The following is a 24,322-nucleotide window of genomic DNA, read 5'->3' on the forward strand; positions in this document are numbered from 1 at the left end:
AATTGTATGTAAACCCCCCCCCTGAACTCGCACCCCCCAAACAAAGTGGTAGAGAAGGTTATTACTTACCTTCGTTATAAGGTAAGGGATCACTTGAGATCTTCCCGAACCTAAATTGAACCCGGGTTTACCTTTCATATCTTCCCGTCTCATTTTCACCCGGTAAGTACCTTTCCCCCTCCTTTCTCCCTTACGAATAGGAAGGGATGGATGGTTCTTTCATTGATAAGAGTGTGACATATGAGGCGAAAATAATCGTTGGTTTCACCGACGAACTACGTGGGCATTATACAGTGAAGTTTTTCGGTTCAACAAACACGGAATCCATAATCTATCTACCTTTGATCCATATCTGGCTCTTTCTTCAAGTAGAAGCCTATGAAATAAAGTAAGGTTCTCACTTACCGTACCTGTGTTTTCTCTTTCTTCTATCTCTAGTTACCGAAGTGATACGAGTCAATATGGCAAACTTCGTCAAGCAAGAGACTTTGGAATGACTTTCCCGGCGTACACTTCTAAACATAAGTCCCCCTTTCACTGTAGCTATTAGGCCCTCATTCGGAAAGCAAGGGACGGAGTCACTCACTCATTCATATGCCCCCCACCCAATAAGCATCAAGGTACGTTAGTGACTTGACTGATAAGGAGAGGTACGTTAGTGACTCGACTGATAAGGAGAGGTACGTTAGTGACTCGACTGATAAGGAGAGGTACGTTAGTGACTCGACTGCTAAGGAGAGGGTGCCTAAGCATGGCTCGACCAACGCCATCGATTTCTCGCTCGACCGACAGAGGAGGTCGAGGGACGGAGTCACTCACTATTCATATGGTGAGGGTGCGTTAGCACACTCGACCAATGCCATCGATTGGAAGCTCTATTTTTTCCAAAATAGAGGGCCCTATATTTATTACTTAGGGGTCACTCACTATTCATATGGTGAGGGTGCGTAAGCACGCTCGACTGTCAAGGCCGCCATCGTTTTTACGCTCACTCATCATATGGGTGAGGGCCCTTACTTCTTCATAGGGGTCACTCACTATTCATATGGTGAGGATGCGTAAGCACGCTCGATTGTCAAGGCCGCCATCGTTTTCACGCTCACTCATCATATGGGTGAGGGCCCTTACTTCTTCATAGGGGTCACTCAATATTCATATGGTGAGGGTGCGTTAGCACACTCGATTGTCAAGGCCGCCATCGACGGAGTCACTCACTCATTCCGATGGGTGAGGGTGCGTTAGTACACTCGACTATCAAGGCTGCCATCGATTTGGAAGCTCGACCATCGGGCCGACATCGCCGCCATCGATTTCTCACTCATCCATCATATGGGTGAGGGACATTGGGCTACACTTACTTATTTCTTTCCTTGGCCGGCATTGATGGCGGCCCTCCTACGTCGGGAGAGCGACTTCGTACGTCAAGGAAGAGCCATGAAAAGACTTTCCAGGCCAAGCCAAGGTCCGGAGGGCTTGCGCTTCTGAGGGCAAGGAAATAAGTAAAGTGAAGTCTTCGTTATAGCCTATTTTCTTCCCTCAAATTTGAAGAGTCATGTTTTCAAATTATATCTATATACGAGATTTTGGTACGATCGATTATGAGAGCGGAGATACCAGTAGATGCTAAAGCGTTATTACATATATAATAGCAGTAATTACGCTTTAGCAGACAATGCTGCTATGGGCATATGTCATTATGCATTTCTTCCAGTCATGAATTATATATGTCATTATGCCTTAGTAGATAATGTTGCTATGGGCATATGTCATTATGCATATCTTTAACACCCCTTACTGGAAGGATGAAGAACTTGAAGTCTGAAGTCTGAATATTGAATTGAGTTGGTGGAGCTAAAGAAACACACACCCTTGGTGCAGATTCTTGAGAATCGGCCTATCAATGATTTGATTATGAAAATTTGATTGATCTCGGTTGAATGAACAGACAAAGAAACTTAAGATATATATAGGAGATTATTGAAAGGATTACCTCACCATATGAATAGTGAGTGACTCCGTCCCTAAGTTGAAATGATTTGAAAAATAAAGAAACACCCTCTCCTTATATTGAGAGCCCTGCCGGGGGCACCCTTTCCTTAACAATCGAGCATGCTTACACACCCTACTGGAAGTATTTCTATTTCATTGCTTTTACCTTCTTGATAGGAGGCCTGTGAACGATTTGAAAAGAAAGAAGGGAGGGGGATTAGATTTAGAGATAGAGATACTAGTATTTACGAATCTATCGGGGGTTGAATCACAAGACAAACACACACCCAAAACTGTTCTCTTTGCTCAAATCCACCTCTCCTTATATTGAGAGCCCTGCCGGGGGCACCCTCTCCTTAACAGTCGAGCATGCTTACACACCCTAAAGGCGTACAGAAAGCAAGAAAGTTTCAGTGTCCAGAAAGCAAGCGGAAGAGCAGAGCGTAGTGGTTACAGCCAAGTTAAGGCGTACAGAAAGTGGAGCGTGAATATTGACCATAACGAATATTACATACGTTATAACACCGATAAGATTGTGTTAGTTGAGAAGCTGGAACTGGCTCTGCCCTTGCTACCTCTGCTGGATAAGCCGCTAGTACTGCTGACACTACTGGATAAGCTTATGCTTGTGCTGGAGGATCCATATATGCTCCATACACCCTAGCTTCTTTCTTTGCTACTAGATAGACTACTGTTGGATATGCTAAAACAAGGAACACTTAGGTTACTTTACTTTTTGCTGCTCTAGCTGCCTCTGAATCTATTACTACAGTATATGGCACGATATCTTGTTAGGAGGCTTACTCCGCTGCTATGGCTTATGTAGATGTGTCCTTTGCCTAGACTTAGACTGATGGGTGGGAACAATTCATCATCAATTGGATTTGCCTATGCCCTGATTACCTTTGCTTTTGCTGCTGGATTAGAATCTACTTAATCAACTGCTGAAGAAGCTACTGGGTAAACTGCAGAATCAACATAATCAACTTAGGGTATAGATCTTATCTAACCAGACCATAAGGGACGACCAGAAGGGACGCTGCGGGCACTGAATTGCCTCCACCTACCGGCTCCTTTCGCTGGTGGATCAACAGAATCAACAGAATGAACTGCTGCTAGTAGGGATGCTTTCTCTGCTGCTGGTAGGAAGGAATGCTGCTGGCAAGCTCGCTTGGGTTAGATGGCTTTATTGGCTTTGCTTAGTAGATGGCGGCTTTATTGCTTTGTCTTGCTTCAGACTAGGTGGGTAGGAAACTAATTGAAGAAGGAGGTGCAGTGCCTTTGCCATAGGTGCTGCTTGCTTATTTATATCGAGAGAATCTATATGGATTGATGATTGATGGATTGCTAAGCGAGATGCTTACTTCGCTGCTGCTCACTTAGATGCATTTGGATCTGCTACTGATGGATCGATCATATGCCGCTACCTCTACCTTCGTTGCCCTTGCTTCGAGGTATTTTGACTTATAGGGCTTGATTTTTGAGCTAGTGGTGCTGAACCTAGTTAGCTAGTTGTGCTGGATAGAGAAAGTTATGGACCAGGAACTGCTTCTGGGTATCGATTTGGTAATTGAATTTGAAGGTATGCCGCTGGAATTGGGGATGAAACCATATATGGACATAGTTATGGACCGAACAAATGAGGTAGAGATATCGCCTATGCTATATTTACCCTTTACCGTAAGTACCACAGCCGAGTGCTGCAGTAAAGCCTGGTCACGGTGCAGGTGCTTATGAAAGAAAGGAAATAACACACCCAGGTGCTCAGTATACTGCTAAGTACTGGATCGTATGGACCAGGAACTGGATCTTCTCTAGCTGCTTATAGATGATTTGCTCTAGGTGCTATAGGCGCTATAGGTGCTGCTAGCTACGGGGCAGACAATTCAATATTGAGATGGGATATTATACTATGGAGGTACATCTTGTTTACATGCTGGCTTAGATGCTTAAAGAAATGGTTATGCTGCTGGTAGCTAAGCAACTGGATCCACTCGGGAAACTAATAGAGAAACTGATACTAAAATTGGTCAAGCCGATGAGTACTTTTGTACCTCTGCTCCTGGCTATAGATTAGCTTGCTAGAGATTGGCTTATACTGCTTTATAATGCTTCGGGATCGAGACATGGAAGGGATAAGTAGGTGGATATTTGTGATACACTGATGCTAAAGAAAGGTGCTTATGGTTGTTTTGGTGAAAGGGAACTTGGCGCTGGGGATTCGAACCCCGTGAAGTGATCTTACCTTAAAAGGTGTGCATCAGAGTTAGACCATAATCGTGATAAGGTTATAACAATAGTGGGCCGGAAAATTCTGATAGATATCTTGTAAGTTATCCCATTCTCATCTACCGGGCGCTAACTAAGCAATGAAAGCGAGTGTCTTCAGCAATGAGGATTATTTATGGATAGACAGTGGTTCCAGCGGGGGGGTCAGGGAGAAATCGCATTGGGTCTTTTAGTGAGGGAGAACCCGTATTCAATGGGTCTTCGGGGGAAACACTGCATGAAATGGATCTTCCAGGGAGAGAAGAAGTGCATTGGGTGGGCTTTATAGCTGGGCTGGATGGGATAGATAGCTGGGTGAGCCGGCTTTGGATAGATGGATGGGCTGGGTGGCATTGCTGCGATTGTTGGCTTGCTTTATGGGGAATGGCAGGAGGGATGGGTCTTCGAGATAGAACGATCCAACCTGATGAGGTCTCTATTACCCGCTGCCCTGCCTGCTAGACGTGGTGGCCTAACTCGTTTCAAACCTAAAGCTACAAAACCTAATCAACCCTCTCAGTTAGCTCTCTCTTACCTGCATAGCCAGCTTGATGCACTCAACTTACCTGCATCCACACCACCTCCCTCATTCTTCATTAAAGAAAAGAAAAGCTAAGTAGCCAAGGAAAGTGACTCACTTTTGTTGTATAAAGGGAGATCGGAAATAGCATAGTCTACCACGCTGCTACCAAGCCCATGGATGTAGGTCATTTGGCTAGACCGTTGCAAATTATGAGATCCTGACCACTACAGAGCTTGACTAGCTCCAACCCAAACAAATTCTCCCCAAGGTCTTCAGAGCTCCTTTTCTACCTACTAGCCAGAGTAGGGTCTTCGTCCAACCAAAGAGGATTAGGGTTGGAATGATTGCTTAGAATAATAGCTTGCTTGCTTGAAGTTCAAGCATTAAAGTCACCTATTAAAAGGATATTACCTTCATTCCTTAGGCTAGAAATATCATTCTCCAAACCATTGTAAGGACTATTTTTATCTAGATTCTTCTTCTTATAGAAGTTAGAATTGATGGGGGGAAAATAACATATTGCTATGTAGGTCTTTTTATTATTAATGTCAATGATCTCTATCCAACTATATTGGTTGTAAGGGTCGTTTTTATAAATCCTAGCATGGGGGGAGATGTTCTTCTTAATGTAACAAGTTATTCCCCTAATGCCTCTACGGGAGGATCTCTTGTTCCAGGTAGACCATAGCGTAAAGCCATTTATGTTAGGGACCTTAGATTCTTCGTGCTCCCAAGTTTCAACAAGCAAAATAATATCAACATCATTTGAGATCCAGCTTAGCTTGGGGCCTTTGTTCCATGGAAAACCCGGACAGTTCCAAGAAAAAATCCGGAGCATGTTGAATTGCTATTTAGTACTATCTTTTTGGTTTCTATCACGAATAAAGGGCTTTCTATTTCTGATTATTGCCCATTTTCCTTCCTTTCTAGCGTCTTTTACCTTGTGAACCTCCTTTCTTAATTCTACTTGATCTTCTGGGATGAGATCTTCATTTATAAATATTCTTGTTCCTTTTAGACTTTGAGGTTTTACTAAGTATGTCATACTTATGATCAATAGAACTCACCTTTATTTGGATCAGTCTTCCTTTATTTTCAGTTAATTTCCCCAACCTTGTTGCTTCTGTGAGACACGTTTCAATTTGTAATCTATTATGTAATTATGTCTAGGCTATGGCTAAAGTATCCTCATCTACCTCCTCTTTTAAACTGAAGATTATAAGGTTCAAGGCCCTTTTGTTACGCTCATGGTCTAATTCTATTAATTTGTTCATTTCATCTTTAATTGGTTTGATATCTAATTTATCTACCACATTATTTAGGGTGAGGCGGCTATTAACTTTTTCTTCTAGTTCTTTAATCATGTCCTTCATTTTAAGGCTCTCTAAAGCATCTCCTTGCTGGGATGTTTGGTTAGTATCTTGGTTTTGTTTTTCTATAACCTGCAACCTAGTCTCTATTGCCACCATTTTATTCTCCAATAGTTCTATTTTATTTTCTATTTGTTTTTGGATTGTGTCTTCAAGAGATGCAAATTTATTTTCCAGCATGGCTTCTAACTCTGTTTGTAGCTTGACTTCTCTTTCTTCTCTACATTTCTCTAAAGATTCTATATACTCATAGAGGCCTTGTAGAGTAACTGTGCTAGGTCTGCCTTTGGTAATCTTTGGTAGCTGTGGTGAAATATTCATACTTGAAAATATATGAGCAAATATGTATTAGAAAAAGATAAGGAAAGTGTGCACCTGATATCAACCCTGTCTGCAGATCGCACGTGCCCACCGCAGCCCGCAGACCTGATTGGATCGAGTTCAGAAGATATATACGCCATCGACAGACCCAAGATCACCGAAGAGACCCTTATTATTTGAATGCGAGCCTCAGAACCGGAGCGAGGATATAGTTTAGAATGCCGAGTTCGTCGACAGACCCAAGATCACCGAAGAGACCCGTTAGATCCGTATTAGAATGTCAAGTTCGTCGACAGACCCAAGATCACCGAAGAGTGAGCGAGGATATATATATTGTTAGATCCGTATTAGAATGTCGAGTTCGTCGATAGACCCAAGATCACCGAAGAGTGAGCGAGGATATATATATTGTTTGAATGCCGCAGACCCAAGATCACCGAAGAGCGAGCGAGGATATATATATTGTTTATATGTTATAATTTTAAAAATTTAATTAATAAAAACCAAATAAATATATGTTTTCTATAATTAATAAATATATGTTTTCTATAATTAATATATGTTTTTAATAATTATTACTATTAATTATATGATTATCACTAATGTTAATGTTTATATGTTATATGTATTTTATAATTTTAAAAAATTAATTAATAAGAACCAAATTACAATTGAATTCATTATTTATGATTTTAAAAAAAAAGTATAAATGTTTTCTATAATTATTACTATTAATATATGTTTTTATTTAACTTTTTATATGTTTATTAATTATATTTATATAATTATCTTTTTTTTGCTGAGGCAAAAGTTGGTCCTTCTTTTACATTAATTGAACAAATAGGTTACATTATGAACAAAATCCCCTCGTCGCCGAGGAGATGAGAAAACTGAGGAGAAGCCCACATGGCCAGCCAAAAGGCCGAGCAGAGAAAACCATAAAACATGGCTAAAGAACCTAAGAATCTGGCGAAACAATCCGCCAACCAAACAACTGACGAGGTTGAGCACGCATCGACAAGACATTCATAATTTGGCGGGACCCAACCTCCAAACTGCCCGTAAAATCAAGACCGATGAAAAACACCTGATGCAACCGATGGTGGTGATTAATATCGCACCGAAGAAGGCCACTCATTAGTGAGCGGGGAGGGGCGGTTTTCCAAACCGCCTTCCTGCCACGTGGAGGAGCCTGAGAATGATCGCTCCGACGAGGCCCAAACCGCTTCCCAAGTGAAAGCGGTCCGATGAGGTGAAAACCACCATTGTAGCGGTTTATCCTTCCAACCCCGAAAAACGAGAAAATCCTACCGCCAGGGGAATTGGGATTTTGTTAAATTGGCAACTAGGGCCAAACTCCATGTGGGTTAGCTTATTTCTGGCAGCTGATATTTTTATTGGATCCCTCTCGTCGAGAGGTGTAGGATTGATCCAAAGATCATCTGATTCCGATAAGTATTTATGGAGATATGAATTTATTTTGTTTATGTAATTATTATCAAGCCGACCAGCACATATTTAGGCTCTAGAAGCCCAACCGACGTGTCTATTCAACCTCTACATTTTTAGTATAAATAGATGAGGATTTTATGTCATTTAAACACACATTCTTGAGTGATCTCCTCCTCTCCACGTCTTGGGTTTTTGGAGAAGGAGTGATACACCAAGAGTGATATGTTGGCCTTATGAAAATGCCCTAGCCGCAGTTCAACGCAGTCATGGTAAAACGCTGGTCATGGTAAAACGTTGTTATACACTATCAAGGGTGCCCAGTGCATACGAAGCCGAGGATGCCATTCATCAAACCAAGGATTGAGTCAAACCACAAGTGTTTGAACCAGGGTTGGGAAGCCGTGATATGGGCAGAGGCTTTGGAAACTTTGGCTTTTGTGCGATAGGTAGAGCGCGACTTCTAAGGAGTAGCAGCTTCGTACCAAATTGACCTATATAAAAGGCCTGCGCTGGCACGGCGAGGGCTTGAGTTCGAATATGTTGCACGGATTTTTCGGTTCGTCTTGCAAGGCATAAGAAGCCAAACAGAATCACTAGCAACATGAAGAGGCACCATATGTTGAGATCTGGAGGAAGTCCCCTGCCTGCTGGAGCTGCATGAATTGCCTTGCGATCTAAGGTGACACCCTCTTAAGGGCATCGTTGGTTGAGCCTGGATAGCCTCTTGAGATCTCACAGAGGTAACGGCTGAAGAAGTGCTGCTATCTATCTGCTCTTGGTGTTTTTGTCTGGCGGGAGCATCAGAAAGAAAGAAATAGGCTTGAAGGTTTCTGGTCTGCGCAGGGAAGGCCGACGAGTGTGAAATCTAAGGCGAAGGGTCTCCCTCATGTAAAGAGCAGGGATCTTTAATCCGCGAAGAAGGATCTCACCTTCTTGTTGGTGTTGATATGTAGTTCGATAAAGCATTGCAGAAGCAATGGGATGAGTTATATGGGTAGTTCATGTAGATCGTGATGTAACAATACTTGTCGACACCATCGACTAGATCTTGCACCACTCATGGAAATATACACGCTGGGCAGTGATACAATATACCACGCAGTCATACCACGCAGTTACACACATGGGAATGAATATACCTTGCTGTAATATAAACGCTGGAATATATATACATTGTAGAAACGTTGGATAGTATATATGCTTGGCAAAAAATGCTGGAGTATATATGCTGCAATATATATATATATATATATATATATATATATACGCTGGAGATATATATACGCTGGGCAGTCATGGTTATCCGCAGTTGATTTATATATGGAACGCAGGTCATATATGAAGAACACAGTCATGTATGGAACCCGCAAGCCAACAGTGGTTAGGGTTTGAAGCAGAAGGACTATGTTCTCTGCATAACTATTATAGCATAGAAGATCACTATATATATCTCGACATTCATAGGGATATGATCTTCGTATGTTCTTATGATCTCGATGGCTCTAATATGAATGTGCAACATGATGATCTGAGCGGAAGGAATGATGAAGTAAAGATGCAACATGATAAACAACAGTGGTAGAAGGGCATACCCGTAGCAGCCCTATCACAATGAACAGCAGTAATAGAATGCCATCTGTTAGAACAGCAGCATGAAGCATGATGAGATCATGGGCAGCATGGGCAGCATGAAGCATGATGATGCATGAGCAGCATGAAGTATGAAGTGATGGACAACTTGATGTATGGGCAACACAGTGATCATGAGCAACATAAAGATGCATGATGCAGCATGATGATGCTACACGGTAAGGTGCAACAGATGAACGAAACGGATAGGTGAAGTCGTGACCTAGGAGATTCAGCTGAAGCAGAATGTCTTCAACTGATCTCATCATTATAGGAAATGATCTATGCTCAGATCCAGATAAGTCAAAGTGTTGACTTCTGTTGTAAATGTATTATCTCTCTCTCTCTGTGCTGAACTTTGAAGATAAAAGAAGATTTGATCAAAGGGTTTCCCCACACATTGTGGGGTTTGTCCCTGGCTTGCGCCACATCTTGTGTCCTCTTGTCTTGGCTTGTCTTCTGCGATTTATATTTGTGTTCTATCTGCAGTTTATCTTAATGTTGATGTGATTGCTAACTGTGAAAATTTAAATAAATTGCTCTAGCATAGAACATACCTAATCTTAACATGGTATCAGAGCTGAGGTGAAGACAATGCCCAAGCAAGAGTGAAAGAGCAATCACCGAAGACAGTTGGGACTAGACAGAAGGATCAATGGATTCCTCATAATTCGCCTAAGGTGAAGTCAAAGCAGAGAATGTTATCAGAATGGCGCAATGGAAGATATGATGGTCCATCTTAAGATCACTTCATTGGGAAGTTCGGATCTAAGGGTGGAAGGAAAGGTGGATGCCTTGTTGAAATAAGTTCGGCCGTTATGCGAAGGAGTGTTCGAATGGCAGAGACACATCTCTTGATGAAGATAACAATCATTCTTGGGACATCTTCAATGATCAAAAGAATGACTGGTAATGCAGGTCATCAAGGAAATGGTCGACTCTTCCAGGAAAGCAAGGAACCCCAAAATCTCTTTTATATACCTGATCGAACCTGATGTCCATCTCGGAAATGAGTCAAAGGTTACAGGTTGGCACTTATCGATGAAAGGTACGTGTTTGAAAATAGATCTTTTAAAGATGTTTTTGAGTTCAGGGTTGTATCAAGTTGCAGGAAGTCCACTGGGGACCATGTCCATTGACTCAGCTCTAGAGGTCTGTGAGTCAAATGGTGACTAGGATGCCTGAATTCAAAAGGAAGCATGAAGGTACATGTCTGAAATGTACCAAAGGAAAATATTATAAGGGTACCATTCCCCTCACGCAACAGGTTCACAAGTTTGGAACAACCCAAGGAGTTTGAGAATCATGATCAAGGAATCTCATGTATACAGGTGGAAGAAAGCCCTCTATGGCTTGAAGAAAAACACCTCAGGCATAATATGAGAGGATTGATAGCTGTCTAATGCAACTGAGATTCACTAGGAGTGAAACCGATCCAAACCATTACTCGAAGGTTGTAGATGATAAACCTCTCGTACCGGCACCTATGTCTGACAGGTGCAGACCCTCTCATTTATAAGAGACAGAGGGAGTTGGATTCTGAAATTGGGAAGATAAGATGCAAGCTTGTGACTGCCTCGAGGATCTTAACTTTCAGAAGTTATATGGTAATGATGTCGGACCAGATTTGGGAAATGCCTCTGAGTTTCATAAACTCATTCGCGTTGATGTTCTTGGAGAACCTCCGTCCGGACATCTATGTTGCAGTTAGCATGGTGAGCTCATATTTGGTTGAGCCTCACTAGATTGGTGCCAAGAATCTTTTAAGATATCTTCAGGGCACAATCTCTCATGAATTGAGATACACTGCCAGAAACATGAAACCACATGATTATTCGAATGATGAGTGGGCAGGAAGTATGGAGGATCACTAGAGCACTTCTCAGTGCTGTTTGGAATCTGCCTTGATATCCTGGATGAGCAGGAAGCAGAAGTCGGTGACTCTGAGCACCACCAAGGCAGAATACATTGCTGATAGCATGGCCTTCTATGAGGCAGTCTGGTTGTTGAAACTCTTCAGTGAGCTGTTTGTACACATGATGAATACCACTGTGATTCTCTGTGACAACTAGAGGTGGGATTCGATTATTGAGGAATCTCATATTCAACAATTGTTCCAGCAGATAGACATCAATTACTGCCTTATCTGGGATATGGTAAGTCGATGATCAAGGAGGCTCCATCACACTAAGATGATGTACAGGACAGAGCCCTGAGGAAAGATCAAATTTGTGATTTTCCCGAACGAATTGGAGTCGTCGAGAGACCTTTGTAAAAGGGTCCTGCATGCTGCATACATTGAGCTCTAGGAGCTTTGGGGGGCTTGCAGTTCTATTGGAGCAACATTCGACCACAGGGTGACTCACCCTCCCTTGGTGGTGCGCACTGAAACAAGATGATTCGCTCTCTTGTGGGACAAGATGATTCGCTCTCTTGTGTAGCAGGATGATTAGTTCTCCTGTGAGACCTGGATTGATGTGTTCTCCATGGCAGCCTGGATTGATGTGTTCTCCATGGCGATTATAGCAGGATTGATGTGTTCTCCTGTGAGGACAGGATTGATTAAGTTCTCCTGTCGAGGCATCCTACCCATGCAGTCTGGGACTCATGGGAAGTACCTCTCATCTGATTAATGAGCAGGAAAATGAAGTTAGGGACCATAGTAGTACCGATGGACGCATCGTTGTATCTACCGTACTCCCTACGCTAGGATGACCTCCATTGATCTGGGATCAATGATACTAGTGTGGGACCAGTGGTAGGAGTTGTACATACTATGATGCTGACTTCGGGTCGGCTGAGACTGGTTTGGGACCAGTAGTACATACTCCGAGACTGACTTCGTGTCAGTGCAGTACTGGTCTGGGACCAGTGAGAGTCGTACATACTATGACGCTGACTTCGGGTCGGTTGAGACTGGTCTGGGACCAGTGGTACGCACTCTGAGACTAACTTCGAGTTAGTGGAGAATGATATGACTCATTCTCGATCAATTCTTCTTCTTCATAGTTCAGCAGAGTTGAGCAGAGCAAAGCTAGCAGAGCCAGCAACGTTGAGCAAAGCAGAGCTAGCAGAGCCAACAACGCTGAGCAGAGCTGAGCAGAGCAGAACTAGCAGAGCCAGCAGCGCTGAGCAGAGCTGAGCAGAGCAGAGCTAGCAGAGCCAGCAGCGCTGAGCAAAGCAGAGCTAGGAGAGCCAGCAGAGCTGAGCAGAGTTGGGCAGAACAGTGCAGGGCACTGTTGGCCGAGATAGTACAGTCGGACATATGGATCAACAGATGGAGTTCCCACTAGTTGAGAGGGAGTGTTAAATTGGCAACTAGGGCCAAACTCCATGTGGGTTAGCTTATTTCTGGCAGCTGATATTTTTATTGGATCCCTCTCGTCGAGAGGTGTAGGATTGATCCAAAGATCATCCGATTCCGATAAGTATTTATGGAGATATGAATTTATTTTGTTTATGTAATTATTATCAAGCCGACCAGCACATATGTAGGCTCTAGAAGCCCAACCGACGTGTCTATTCAACCTCTACATTTTTAGTATAAATAGATGAGGATTTTATGTCATTTAAACACACATTCTTGAGTGATCTCCTCCTCTCCACGTCTTGGGTTTTTGGAGGAGTGATACACCAAGAGTGATATGTTGGCCTTATGAAAATGCCCTAGCCGCAGTTCAATGCAGTCATGGTAAAACGCTGGTCATGGTAAAACGCTGTTATACACTATCAAGGGTGCCCAGTGCATACGAAGCCGAGGATGCCATTCATCAAACCAAGGATTGAGTCAAACCACAAGTGTTTGAACCAGGGTTGGGAAGCCGTGATATGGGCAGAGGCTTTGGAAACTTTGGCTTTTGTGCGATAGGTAGAGCGCGACTTCTAAGGAGTAGCAGCTGCGTACCAAATTGACCTATATAAAAGGCCTGCGCTGGCACGGCGAGGGCTTGAGTTCGAATATGTTGCACGGATTTTTCGGTTCGTCTTGCAAGGCATAAGAAGCCAAACAGAATCAGTAGCAACATGAAGAGGCACCATATGTTGAGATCTGAAGGAAGTCCCCTGCCTGCTAGAGCTGCATGAATTGCCTTGCGATCTAAGGTGACACCCTCTTAAGGGCATCGTTGGTTGAGCCTGGATAGCCTCTTGAGATCTCACAGAGGTAACGGCTGAAGAAGTGCTGCTATCTATCTGCTCTTGGTGTTTTTGTCTGACGGGAGCATCAGAAAGAAAGAAATAGGCTTGAAGGTTTCTGGTTTGCGCAGGGAAGGCCGACGAGTGTGAAATCTAAGGCGAAGGGTCTCCCTCATGTAAAGAGCAGGGATCTTTGATCCGCGAAGAAGGATCTCACCTTCTTGTTGGTGTTGATATGTGGTTCGATAAAGCATTGCAGAAGCAATGGGATGAGTTATATGGGTAGTTCATGTAGATCGTGATGTAACAATACTTTTCGACACCATCGACTAGATCTGGCACCACTCATGGAAATATACACGCTGAGCAGTGATACAATATACCACGCAGTTACACACATGGGAATGAATATACCTTGCTGTAATATAAACGCTGGAATATATATACGCTGTAGAACCGTTGGACAGTATATATGCTTGGCAGAAAATGTTGGAGTATATACGCTGCAGTATATAGGTTATATATATATACGCTGGGCAGTCATGGTTATCCGCAGTTGATTTATATATGGAACGCAGGTCATATATGAAGAACATAGTCATGTATGGAACCCGCAAGCCAATAGTGGTTAGGGTTTGAAGCAGAAGGACTACGTTCTCTGCATAACTATTATAGCATAGAAGATCACTATATATATCTCTACATTCGTAGGGATATGATCTTCGTATGTTCTTATGATCTCGATGGCTCTAATATGAATGTGCAACATGATGATCTGAGCGGAAGGAATGATGAAGTAAAGATGCAACATGATAAACAACAGTGGTAGAAGGGCATACCTGTAGCAGCCCTATCACAATGAACAGCAGTGATAGAATGCCATCTGTTAGAACAGCAGCATGAAGCATGATGAGATCATGGGCAGCATGGGCAGCATGAAGCATGATGATGCATGAGCAGCATGAAGTATGAAGTGATGGACAACTTGATGTATGGGCAACACAGTGATCATGAGCAACATAAAGATGCATGATGCAGCATGATGGTGCTACACGGTAAGGTGCAACAGATGAACGAAACGGATAGGTGAAGTCGTGACCTAGGAGATTCAGCTGAAGCAGAATGTCTTCAACTGATCTCATCATTATAGGAAATGATCTATGCTCAGATCCAGATAAGTCAAAGTGTTGACTTCTGTTGTAAATGTATTATCTCTCTCTCTCTCTGCTGAACTTTGAAGATAAAAGAAGATTTGATCAAAGGGTTTCCCCACACATTGTGGGGTTTGTCCCTGGCTTGCGCCACATCTTGTGTCCTCTTGTCTTGGTTTGTCTTCTACGATTTATATTTGTGTTCTATCTGCAGTTTATCTTAATGCTGATGTGATTGCTAACTGTGAAAATTTAAATAAATTGCTCTAGCATAGAACATACCTAATCTTAACAGATTTCTTCCACGCAGACTGATTCTCCAATTCAGAACTTGGAACCTGCAAAGGAAAAGGAGCAGTCCCATGAAAAGGAAAAAGAGGAAACCACTGCACTCCCCCAGCTGAGCAAAGAAGACCAGCGCGCAAACTTCGCTTAATCTTTTCCTACCCCGCGAGCCCAATGATCATAAATTTCCTTGTCCTCAGCGGCTTGAGCCTCGCAGATGGCTTTTAGCCGGCTAGGAGGCATATCCTGCCAGTTCCTGTTTATTCTACATCCTAAATCAATGACTCCTTGGTTGGCCAGTAGATCTGCAAGTTTATTGGCCTTTCTCCTAACATGATTGAAGCTAACCATACGAAGGCATTGGAGATGTTTATGGATTCTTTAGTAAACTTGTATGAGTCTCCACTGCTTAGATACCCTTTCAGGCATTGTTCCATAACTGATTTTCTTAACTGCATTTATAGAAATTTCGAAGTCGGCTTCTATGAGAACATTGTAGCTGTGATTGAGAATGAGCAGCGCCAAACATTGTTCCAACGCCATTAGTTCAGCCATGTTGTTGGTGGCTTTGCCTAAATGGTAGTGGAAAGTGAAAATTATTTTTCCCTCGTCATCTCTTAACACACCTCCATAACCTGCTATTCTTAGGTTTCTTTTTGAAGCCCCATCAATTTTGCATTCTAGATACCTTCTTGGAGGAGGATGTTAGAAATCCTTTTCCCTTTCTAACATTCTTACTTTTTTTATAAGACCCTGGAGAGTAATCTCATTAATTCCCAGCTATTTGAGAGTTTTCAAATCGCGCGCAGTGGGAGGATTCGAGGGGCAACTGCGCACAGTGGTGGAGACAGTTTCCTTAATTTGCTTTAAAATTAGATCCAACAGGCTACTGGCAGTAGATTTTTCATCCTTGAAAATTCTTTTATTCCTTTCCTTCCAAACATTCCAGATAGTGAAGCTTGGTGTTAAGGTCCAGGCTGAATTATGGATATCATTCTATGAAAAGTTCTTTCTCCACTTGTTCAGGGTATTAATGATGCTTCATTTATCTCTGTCAGTTTGTTGAAAAATGAAGTTGAAAGACTCCCACAACCAGTTGATATAGGAACAGTTGTTAAGAATATGCTCTATAGTTTCCTCTTGACCCTCACATAGTGGGCATCTGGAGGGCCCCATAACCCCCCTTTTCTGAATGTTATCCCAGGTTAAGATTTTTTTGTGAAGAACTAACCATATAAACAGTTTGATCTTCATCCAACCTAGTTGGTTCCAAAGTTTTTGCCAGGACTTTGCCGAAACGTAGGGATCTAGGTTAAGGGTGATTCTCTTGGCTTCATGGATGCTAAAGATGCCTTCTTTGTTTTGTCCCCATCTTAACTGATTTTGCCCCTCTGTGACTAAGATCTTTCTCTATTATAAAATTTTCATAATTTCTTCTGTTTTTGCTGGTCTGGGGCTTTCTCCTCTGCATTCATTTTTCCTCCAGTTTCTCCATTTCTCTGTGTCATGAGGAGGATACCAAAAATCTTTGACTTTTATTAGTCCTTGGGAATCAGTTTCCTGCTTGATGCTCATAAAATCCTCCCTTAACATCATGGGTTCTTGTTGCCATTTGTCTTCCCATAAGAGGGCCTGTTCACCATCTCTGATTTCCCAAAAGCTATTGTTCTGAACTAGGCTTCTGTTATCCCAGGCTTTGTTCCAGATGTGAGAGCCTTTTATGTTCCCTGCCATTCTAATGAGATCACTTGTTAGCCAAGAGCTGGCATATTTTTCTTTCCAGGTTTTGGCCCATTGTGCATCTGGCTCTTTAACCCATCTCCACCAGAGTTTAGCTCCTAGAACTTTACTTAGAATCTCTTGATCATCTAAGCCTAGGCCTCCATGACTTTTGGGTTTGCAGATTTTCTCCTAGGAAACTAGGGCCCATTTCCTTTTTGTCTCCTCCTTACCCCAGAGAAAGTCTCTTTGGATGTTCCTGAGTTGTTGTAAAACGCCTTTGGGAGCTGGCAGGGTTGAAAGAAAGAAAATAGGGATGGATTGAAGAACTGCCTTCGTCAAAATCAGTCTGCCAGCTAGGTTCAACACTCTGAAAGTCCATCTTTTGATCTTGTTGAGCACCAGTTCCCAAACCCTCTTGCTCAATGGTTTGTCCGTTAGGGGGATGCCCAGATACTTGGAAGGAAGGACCTCCCTTTGGAAGCCTAGAATTCTGGAGATGTTCCTTTGAATAGCAATGTTAGTGTTAAAGAAAAAAAAAATTGATTTAGAAAGATTGACTTCCATACCTGAAGCCATGGCGAAATCTTTTAAGATTTTTTTGTACTCTGTAGCTTCCTTGACTGTGGGGATACCCTGCATAATGGTGTCATCCACAAATTGTTGATGAGTTAAGGCTTTTCCATTCTCTGTTAATTGAAGGCCCTTGATCTTTCCTAGAGCTTTAGCCATTTTAATAGCTCGTCCCAAGCCTTCCATCATGAGGATGAAAAGAAAGGGAGAGAGTGGGTCTCCCTGTCTAAGGCCTCTGGAAGGAGAGAAGATTTCCGAGGGCGCGCCGTTCACCAGAATTGAAAAACTGGGAGAGGTAACCATAGCCATTACCCATCTGATCCAGTCATGATCAAACCCAAATGCGGCAAGGACCTTTTTGATGTAAATCCAGTTTACCTTGTCAAAAGCTTTTGCAATGTCTAGTTGCATGATCATACCGGCCTGCTTTTTGCTGGTGAGAGAGTGAACGACCTCGTGGGCCTGAATAATATTGTCCAGGATTTGCCTTCCTTCCACATAACCGGACTGTTCCCCAGAAATCAAAGAAGGCAGAAGAGGTTTGAGTCTGTTGGCCAGAATCTTAGAAATGATTTTGTAAACAACATTGCATAAAGCAATGGGTCTGAACTTATCAGGAGTCAGGGCTGAGTCCTGTTTAGGTATCAGGGAGATGAAAGAGGTATTGAGGGCTTTCAGAATAGATCTGCTCCTTCTGGATTCCTCAACCACCTCCAAAACATCTTGCTTGACAACATTCCAGCAGGCTTTGAAAAAGTCCACATTGAAACCATCTGGCCCTGGAGCTTTGCCATTCTGCATCTCTTTGATCACTGTGCTAACCTCTGCTTCAGAAACTGGTTTGTTCAGGTTGAAGTTATCTTCTCTAGACACCATTCTGGGAATATTCTTTATAATTTCCTGGATGTTATGGGCTCTGTCTGGATTGTTTTCCTTAGTGATACCTCTGAAATGTTGAACTATCACAGCGTCGATATTCTTGTGAGTGGTTTGAAGCTCCCTATTTTCATTCAATATTGAGGAGATTCTATTGTGCGTTCTATTGGCTATGGTGGAACGATGGAAAAACTTAGTATTTCATTCCCCTTCTTTGAGCCATTGAACTCTGGACTTTTGTCTCCAGAAAATTTCCTCCTGTTTGCATAAATTCTCCCACTCCTGGTTGAGTTTTTCAGCTTGCTCATTCTTGGATTTCTCAAAACCTTCTGCTATCATTGCTTGGTTTAGAACCTGCATTTTGATCTCTACTGATTTCTTGTTTGCATAAATGTTTACCAAAATCCTTCTTGTTCCAATCTTTTAGTTTGTTTTTTATGTACTTTAGTCTTTTGTGCAGGAGGAACATTTTGGAGCCCTGAATCTGAAGATCTTCAAACCACCAATCTTCAATATTGCTGATGAAATCAGGGTGGGAGAGCCAGATATTTTCGAATCTGAAGGATCTGTTCTTGGGAGCATCAATTCCTTTGATTTCCAATTGGATCGACCAGTGATCAGAGCCTCCAAAAGCAAGAACACTTGCAGATATTTCAGAATCTGTGAGCATTAACTTTTCAGAGATCAAAAATTTGTCTAACTTAGAGGCAACTTGAGCATCACCTCCTCTTTTGTTATTCCATGTGAAAAGCCCATTTTGAGTTTCGGAGTCAACCATCTTCATATCATCAATGAAAGATTTGAACCCTAATGAATCCCTACTGAGGATTTTGGTGCCTCCTCTTTTTTTTCCGTAAGATATTTTATCATATTAAAGTCTCCTCCAATGATCCAAGGGATTTCTTTATGTCTGCTTCTGAGTTCTACCAGTGAGTTTAGTAATCTAAGCTTCTCATCTATTCTCTGGGGACCGTAGACATTCGTAACCAGGAAGGTATCAGACATTCCCATTAGTTGAATGATAGCTGATAGGTAATTTCTCGTTGTCTCCGCATCTATAATACTGACTGATTGGGGGTTCCAGAGAGTAAGTATACCCCCTGCTGTGTTTTCTGATTTAACCTCTATAAACTCAAATTCACTGAGCCATTTGCTATGGATTTGTTCTATTTTCTGAATGGAGCATTTTGTTTCTTGAATGAAGATAATGTTCGGCATTGCTAGTTTCATTCTATTACTTAGCATTGTCTGTTTTCTTTTACTTCCTAGACCTCTGATATTCCAAGAGATGAACTTCATAATTAAAGATTTGTAAAGGAGTAGCTGGTTAGATCTTTCATCTTACCTGAGTCTATCATTAGCTTTCCGCACTCCTTCAGGAGCTCATTTTGCTTTTTTCTGCCTCTCTTCCTCCCTGGATTTCTGGTGGCTAGTCCTTGATTTAGTTTCATTGTTTTCACCCCTCTGAGCTCCTGTTTGTGGCTATTCTTACCTGTCTCCTGTCCTTGATCCTGTGTTTTCCATAAAAACAGTGGTTGTATTCTGTTGCATTCATCTTGGGGTAGAGAATCTATTCCTCCTTTGTTTCCCTGTAACAGGAAACCTTCCAGATCCAAGTTTTCCTTGTCGAGGATTTCTTGTAGTTCGTGCTCTTCCAGATCTGTTTCACTTTGCGTCATTTCTTGGTCCATTTCCATTTACGATTCATTTCTCATTGTTTCTGTAAGAGAGTCCATGCCCAGAGAGAGATTTAAGTCCTCTTTCTTTTCTTTTTTTGTAGCATCTTCCTCTGGATCTTGACTTTCTCTTGTGGTATCTTCAGTTTCTTCTAGCACTTTAAACTTATTTTGGTTGCCTCTTTGCCCCTCAATGTGTTGTTGTTTAGTTCTTTTTTTTCCTCCCCTTCCTTTATTGGCCACTTTCTGAAATTTTTTCGGTATTCTTCATTGTATTGAGTTTTTCTTTGTTTTCTTCTTTGCTGAGGGGGCAGTCTCTTAACAAATGCCCATGTTCGTGGCATTTTCGGCATCTGAAGGGTATATGCTCATAGTCAACCGGCTGCACCCATTCCTCATCCATCACCTCCAGGATAACTTCGTCCGGAAGAGCTCCTAATAGATCCATTTCCACACAGATTCTGGCAAAGGAGGTATATTTTCTCCTTCTTGTGGCTTCAAAAGCTTTGATATAGCGCCCTAGTTTATTACCGATGGCAGTCAACGATTCAGTTTGCCAGTAATCCAGAGGTAGAGAGTAGAGCCTTACCCACACAGGAACCGAGGAGAAAATCTCCCTCTCTGGGACGGAATTCATTTTCCATGGTCTCATATATAGGCCTACTGCAGCAAAAAAATAGGGTCCTCCTTTGAATATTCTATCATTGTCTTCGATGTTGGAGAATACTACTGTGAAGAATCCTTTTGACCCCAGATGTAGGCCAATGCTTCCTTTAGGCTTCCAATGATACTTGATCCAAGTCTGTAAAGCCTTTTCAGTGGGCCATAGTCCCATGAATTTACAAATTATGGCGTAGGTTCCCATATGTCCCTGTACTCCTGCAGAGCAGGGTCATTTAATATTACTCTGGGAGTGATTGCTACTTTTGGTTTGTAGGGTCCTTTTAGTTTTTGTCTCTTGAACCTAGATTTTTGTCTTCTTCCTCTTTGTCCTTTGTGCTGCTGTTTGCTTTTGTTCGGGTCCCATCTGTTTCCTTTTCATGATCTCTGGATCTGTAGTTCATATCGCTTTCACTGTTTTCTGTGGGTCTCTTGCTGCCGCTGGCTACTGCATCTTTGTAGGAGGGAGCCGAGCTCCCTCACCTGCCACTCTCCATACGTATCGACCTCTTCTTTGCTGAAGAACCCTAGCCACCACGATTTCTCACCAGTGGCCTCCTCCAACATCTGGTCCTTCTTGCATGGTCCGTAATCGAGTACAATCTATTTATATAATTATCACTATTATTTATATATTTTTAAAAATAAATACATGTTTTCTATAATTATTACTATTAATTATATAATTATCACTTATCACTATGTTATTTGTATTTTATATTTTTAAAAATTTATTTATAAATTTATTAATAATTTTATTTATATAATTATCACTATTATTTATATATTTTTAAAAATAAATACATGTTTTCTATAATTATTACTATTAATTATATAATTATCACTTATCACTATGTTATTTGTATTTTATATTTTTAAAAATTTATTTATAAATTTATTAATAAAAACAAAATTATGATTTATAATTATAGATTATTATTATTATTGAAAAATAATGTATGAAACAATTCCAGTTGTATTTCTGATAATGTATGAAATGATTTCAATGGTATTAAAAATCTTTTTTCATATCTTTTACCACCTTTCTTTCTTCATATTACCTATCTGTATTTTTTACATATTTTCCAAATGCAGAATTATAATTGTACTTAATGCAGCGAAATGTAATTGTACTTAATGCAGCGAATTGTAATTGTACTTCTACATAATATTAAGATGGATTGGATTTCCATAATTAAAGTGGATCTGTCCTATTGAGTTGACATTTATATATTTATATTTATTTTTAAATGTTATTACATATTTATATTTATTTTTAAATGTTATTATAATATTGGTTTAATATTCATCCATATTTAATGTTTATACTAATTTACCAGCACTGCAATTTTTCTTTCATATTAATTGGATTTAAATCGAATTAATATTTAAAGGTTTATATTCATTTACAAAACTATATTATTTCCTCCATTAGAAAAGCCTTTGCCAACCAGTATAACCCACCTCAACAAGCCTCACATCACCTAACAATGGGACGAGGATAAACAGGAAGGAGCCAGATAATAATGGCCTCACCTATAGCGCTAACCCTCACCAAGCCAATTTCCCACCAAGCCTCACCTACCACAGGGGGAGCTAACCAAGAGCCAGATAGAAGCATCCCCTAGCCTACCACACTAAGTAGCACCTACGGTATGCTTGCTTACGTCGATTCACCATTCGAAGAGCATAGGCCAATCTATTTTGGGTGGTGCCTCAGTGTCCGGAGGGAATAGGGAATGCCGGGAAACAATATGAATTAGGTGTTCATTCTCATTCATAGCCTCCCTATAACTAGCCATCCGAACAGGTCCATTGGGGAATCTTAGGTAGGCCAAGGAAGCTCTATCGTCGTTTATAAACCCTAAACGATTCTATTCACCAGGGATTGTATTGGACTTCTGTTATCATTACAGTGATTTACAATGCTTTTTAGACAGGCTACTAGATGAAAGTACAGGGGAACTAAGATACTTTTACCTTAAAATGCCAAATGTAGCTCTTCTGCCTTTTATGTCATGGACTTGATTATTTACAGTTGAATTTGGCAGGCTGTGTTTGAAGCGAGAATAAAAGATCAAGCCATGGCAGTTCCTTTGATGTGTTGTGCGGCAGATTTGTTAGCCGTTCCATCCAGGAAGCAAGTGGTGATTGTTGGTCCAAAATCAACACCAAACTTTGAATCCCTCGTGGTTGCAAGCCATGCACCTTATGACCCAGACAAAACTGTAAGAACTCAGCACTAGAGTTGGTCGTTGCAAATGAATTGTTTCAATTCACAGTTTCTGTGTGCTTCTTAAATACCTGGATATATATACTAGTATGTACTCTGCATTATCATGATAGCTTTTGAAGAGTCTCCTTCCTTTATCTCAATCCATCGCTTGTGATTATGAATTCTCTGATTTCCAAGCTTCTGAAGAGTTAAAATCCACAAAGATTGCTTCTAAGCTTCTTTGTACCTTCCTTACATTGTTCTATTGCAGTAATATTAAGGTTTATTTTTGGTTTTACTTTTGCAGATAATTCAGATTGATCTTAGCAGTAAAGAAGACACTGAATTCTGGCAAATGCACAACCCAACAATTTTCTCTATGGCTCAAAAGAGTTCTGAAGGCAAAGCTATAGCTCATGTTTGCCATAATTTTATGTGCAATCCTCCTATCAGTGATCCCGTTACTCTTGAACAGTTGCTTCGTCAACCCCCAAAAGCCCCAACATATAAAGTGGGTGGAACCAGTAAACAATGATCTATTCCTTTTTACTTGTGTTCTGAATTTCTTTTCAGTCTTAATGAGAACAGTGTATGGTGAAGGCAAATGTATGCATTGTTACTGATACTTCAGCTGTATATCAGGAATATTTGTATAGGACATACAGTTTGTGTATTTTATAAAAATGCTTATGCTTGAAGCTGAATACTCTGTTGTTCATTTTAGTGAACATCATGAGAGTTTTGTATCAGTAACTAAATTGTGTTGTACCTAAATATGTTAAGTTATCTATAATGATCAAAGCACTTCGAATGATACAGAAGTGCTGTTGTTACATACTCAGTTAACCGTACGTGTTTTTTTTTTCCTTTTCTTCACCCTATAATTCTCCAGTTCGGAAGTAGCTTGAGAAATTTTTGCTGTCGGCAAAATCTGAACATGATCAACTAGCAGAGCTTGTAAATAAACGTGAAGGGATGGCATGGGTTTGACTTTGTGCTAAACAATTTTATTGCATAAGAAATTATTGCAATTTTGCAGAGTTTGAACGATTTGAACGGATAAGAAAATTATCTCCAGTTTCTTATGCAATTTTGCAGAGTTTGAACGATTTGAACGGATAAGAAAATTATCTCCAGTTTTTAAATACTGAATTATTCTGAGCTGATTTTCATCTCCAAGAAGACTTTTACTTACAAAGAATCCAAGTAATAAATATATGAATATGCAATTTAACAAATATCCATATGGATATGCGGTTTTTTTGGTTTTTTTATAATATGTATTTATAAAGTTGAAGTTAAAGACGCTTCATTTCTCAGAAGATTTTTGCACTAAATGCATTGAATTTATGGTAGATGGTGATTTCTAATCTTATTTGATTGCTTGCACTAGGAGCATTGATTTCAATGTAAATGTTGATTTCTAATTATATTTGATTGCTTGCACTAGATGCATTGATTTCAGTATAAATATTGGTTTT

General features: G+C 41.0%; 1 protein-coding gene across 4 annotated transcripts in view; it reads left to right on the top strand.

Annotated features, from left to right (window-relative positions):
• Positions 1-23,676, top strand: part of LOC149200374 (catalytics) — a 347,379-nt gene extending 323,703 nt beyond the window's left edge. For 2 of the 4 annotated variants that reach the window (XM_089402702.1, XM_089402704.1), the window contains 2 exons: positions 22,678-22,854; positions 23,149-23,676. In XM_089402702.1, the coding sequence (XP_089258828.1) occupies positions 22,678-22,854; positions 23,149-23,376 (405 nt within the window). In that variant the 3' untranslated portion in view covers positions 23,377-23,676. The remainder of the gene's footprint in view (positions 1-22,677; positions 22,855-23,148) is intronic. The other 2 variants (XM_089402701.1, XM_089402703.1) reach the window with 2 other exon arrangements.
• Positions 23,677-24,322: the final 646 nt, after the last annotated feature.

This window comes from Pinus tabuliformis, chromosome 2_1 (genome assembly GCF_031772625.1).
Source record: "Pinus tabuliformis cultivar Carrire ecotype Pingquan chromosome 2_1, CPIR1, whole genome shotgun sequence".
NCBI lineage: Eukaryota > Viridiplantae > Streptophyta > Pinopsida > Pinales > Pinaceae > Pinus > Pinus tabuliformis.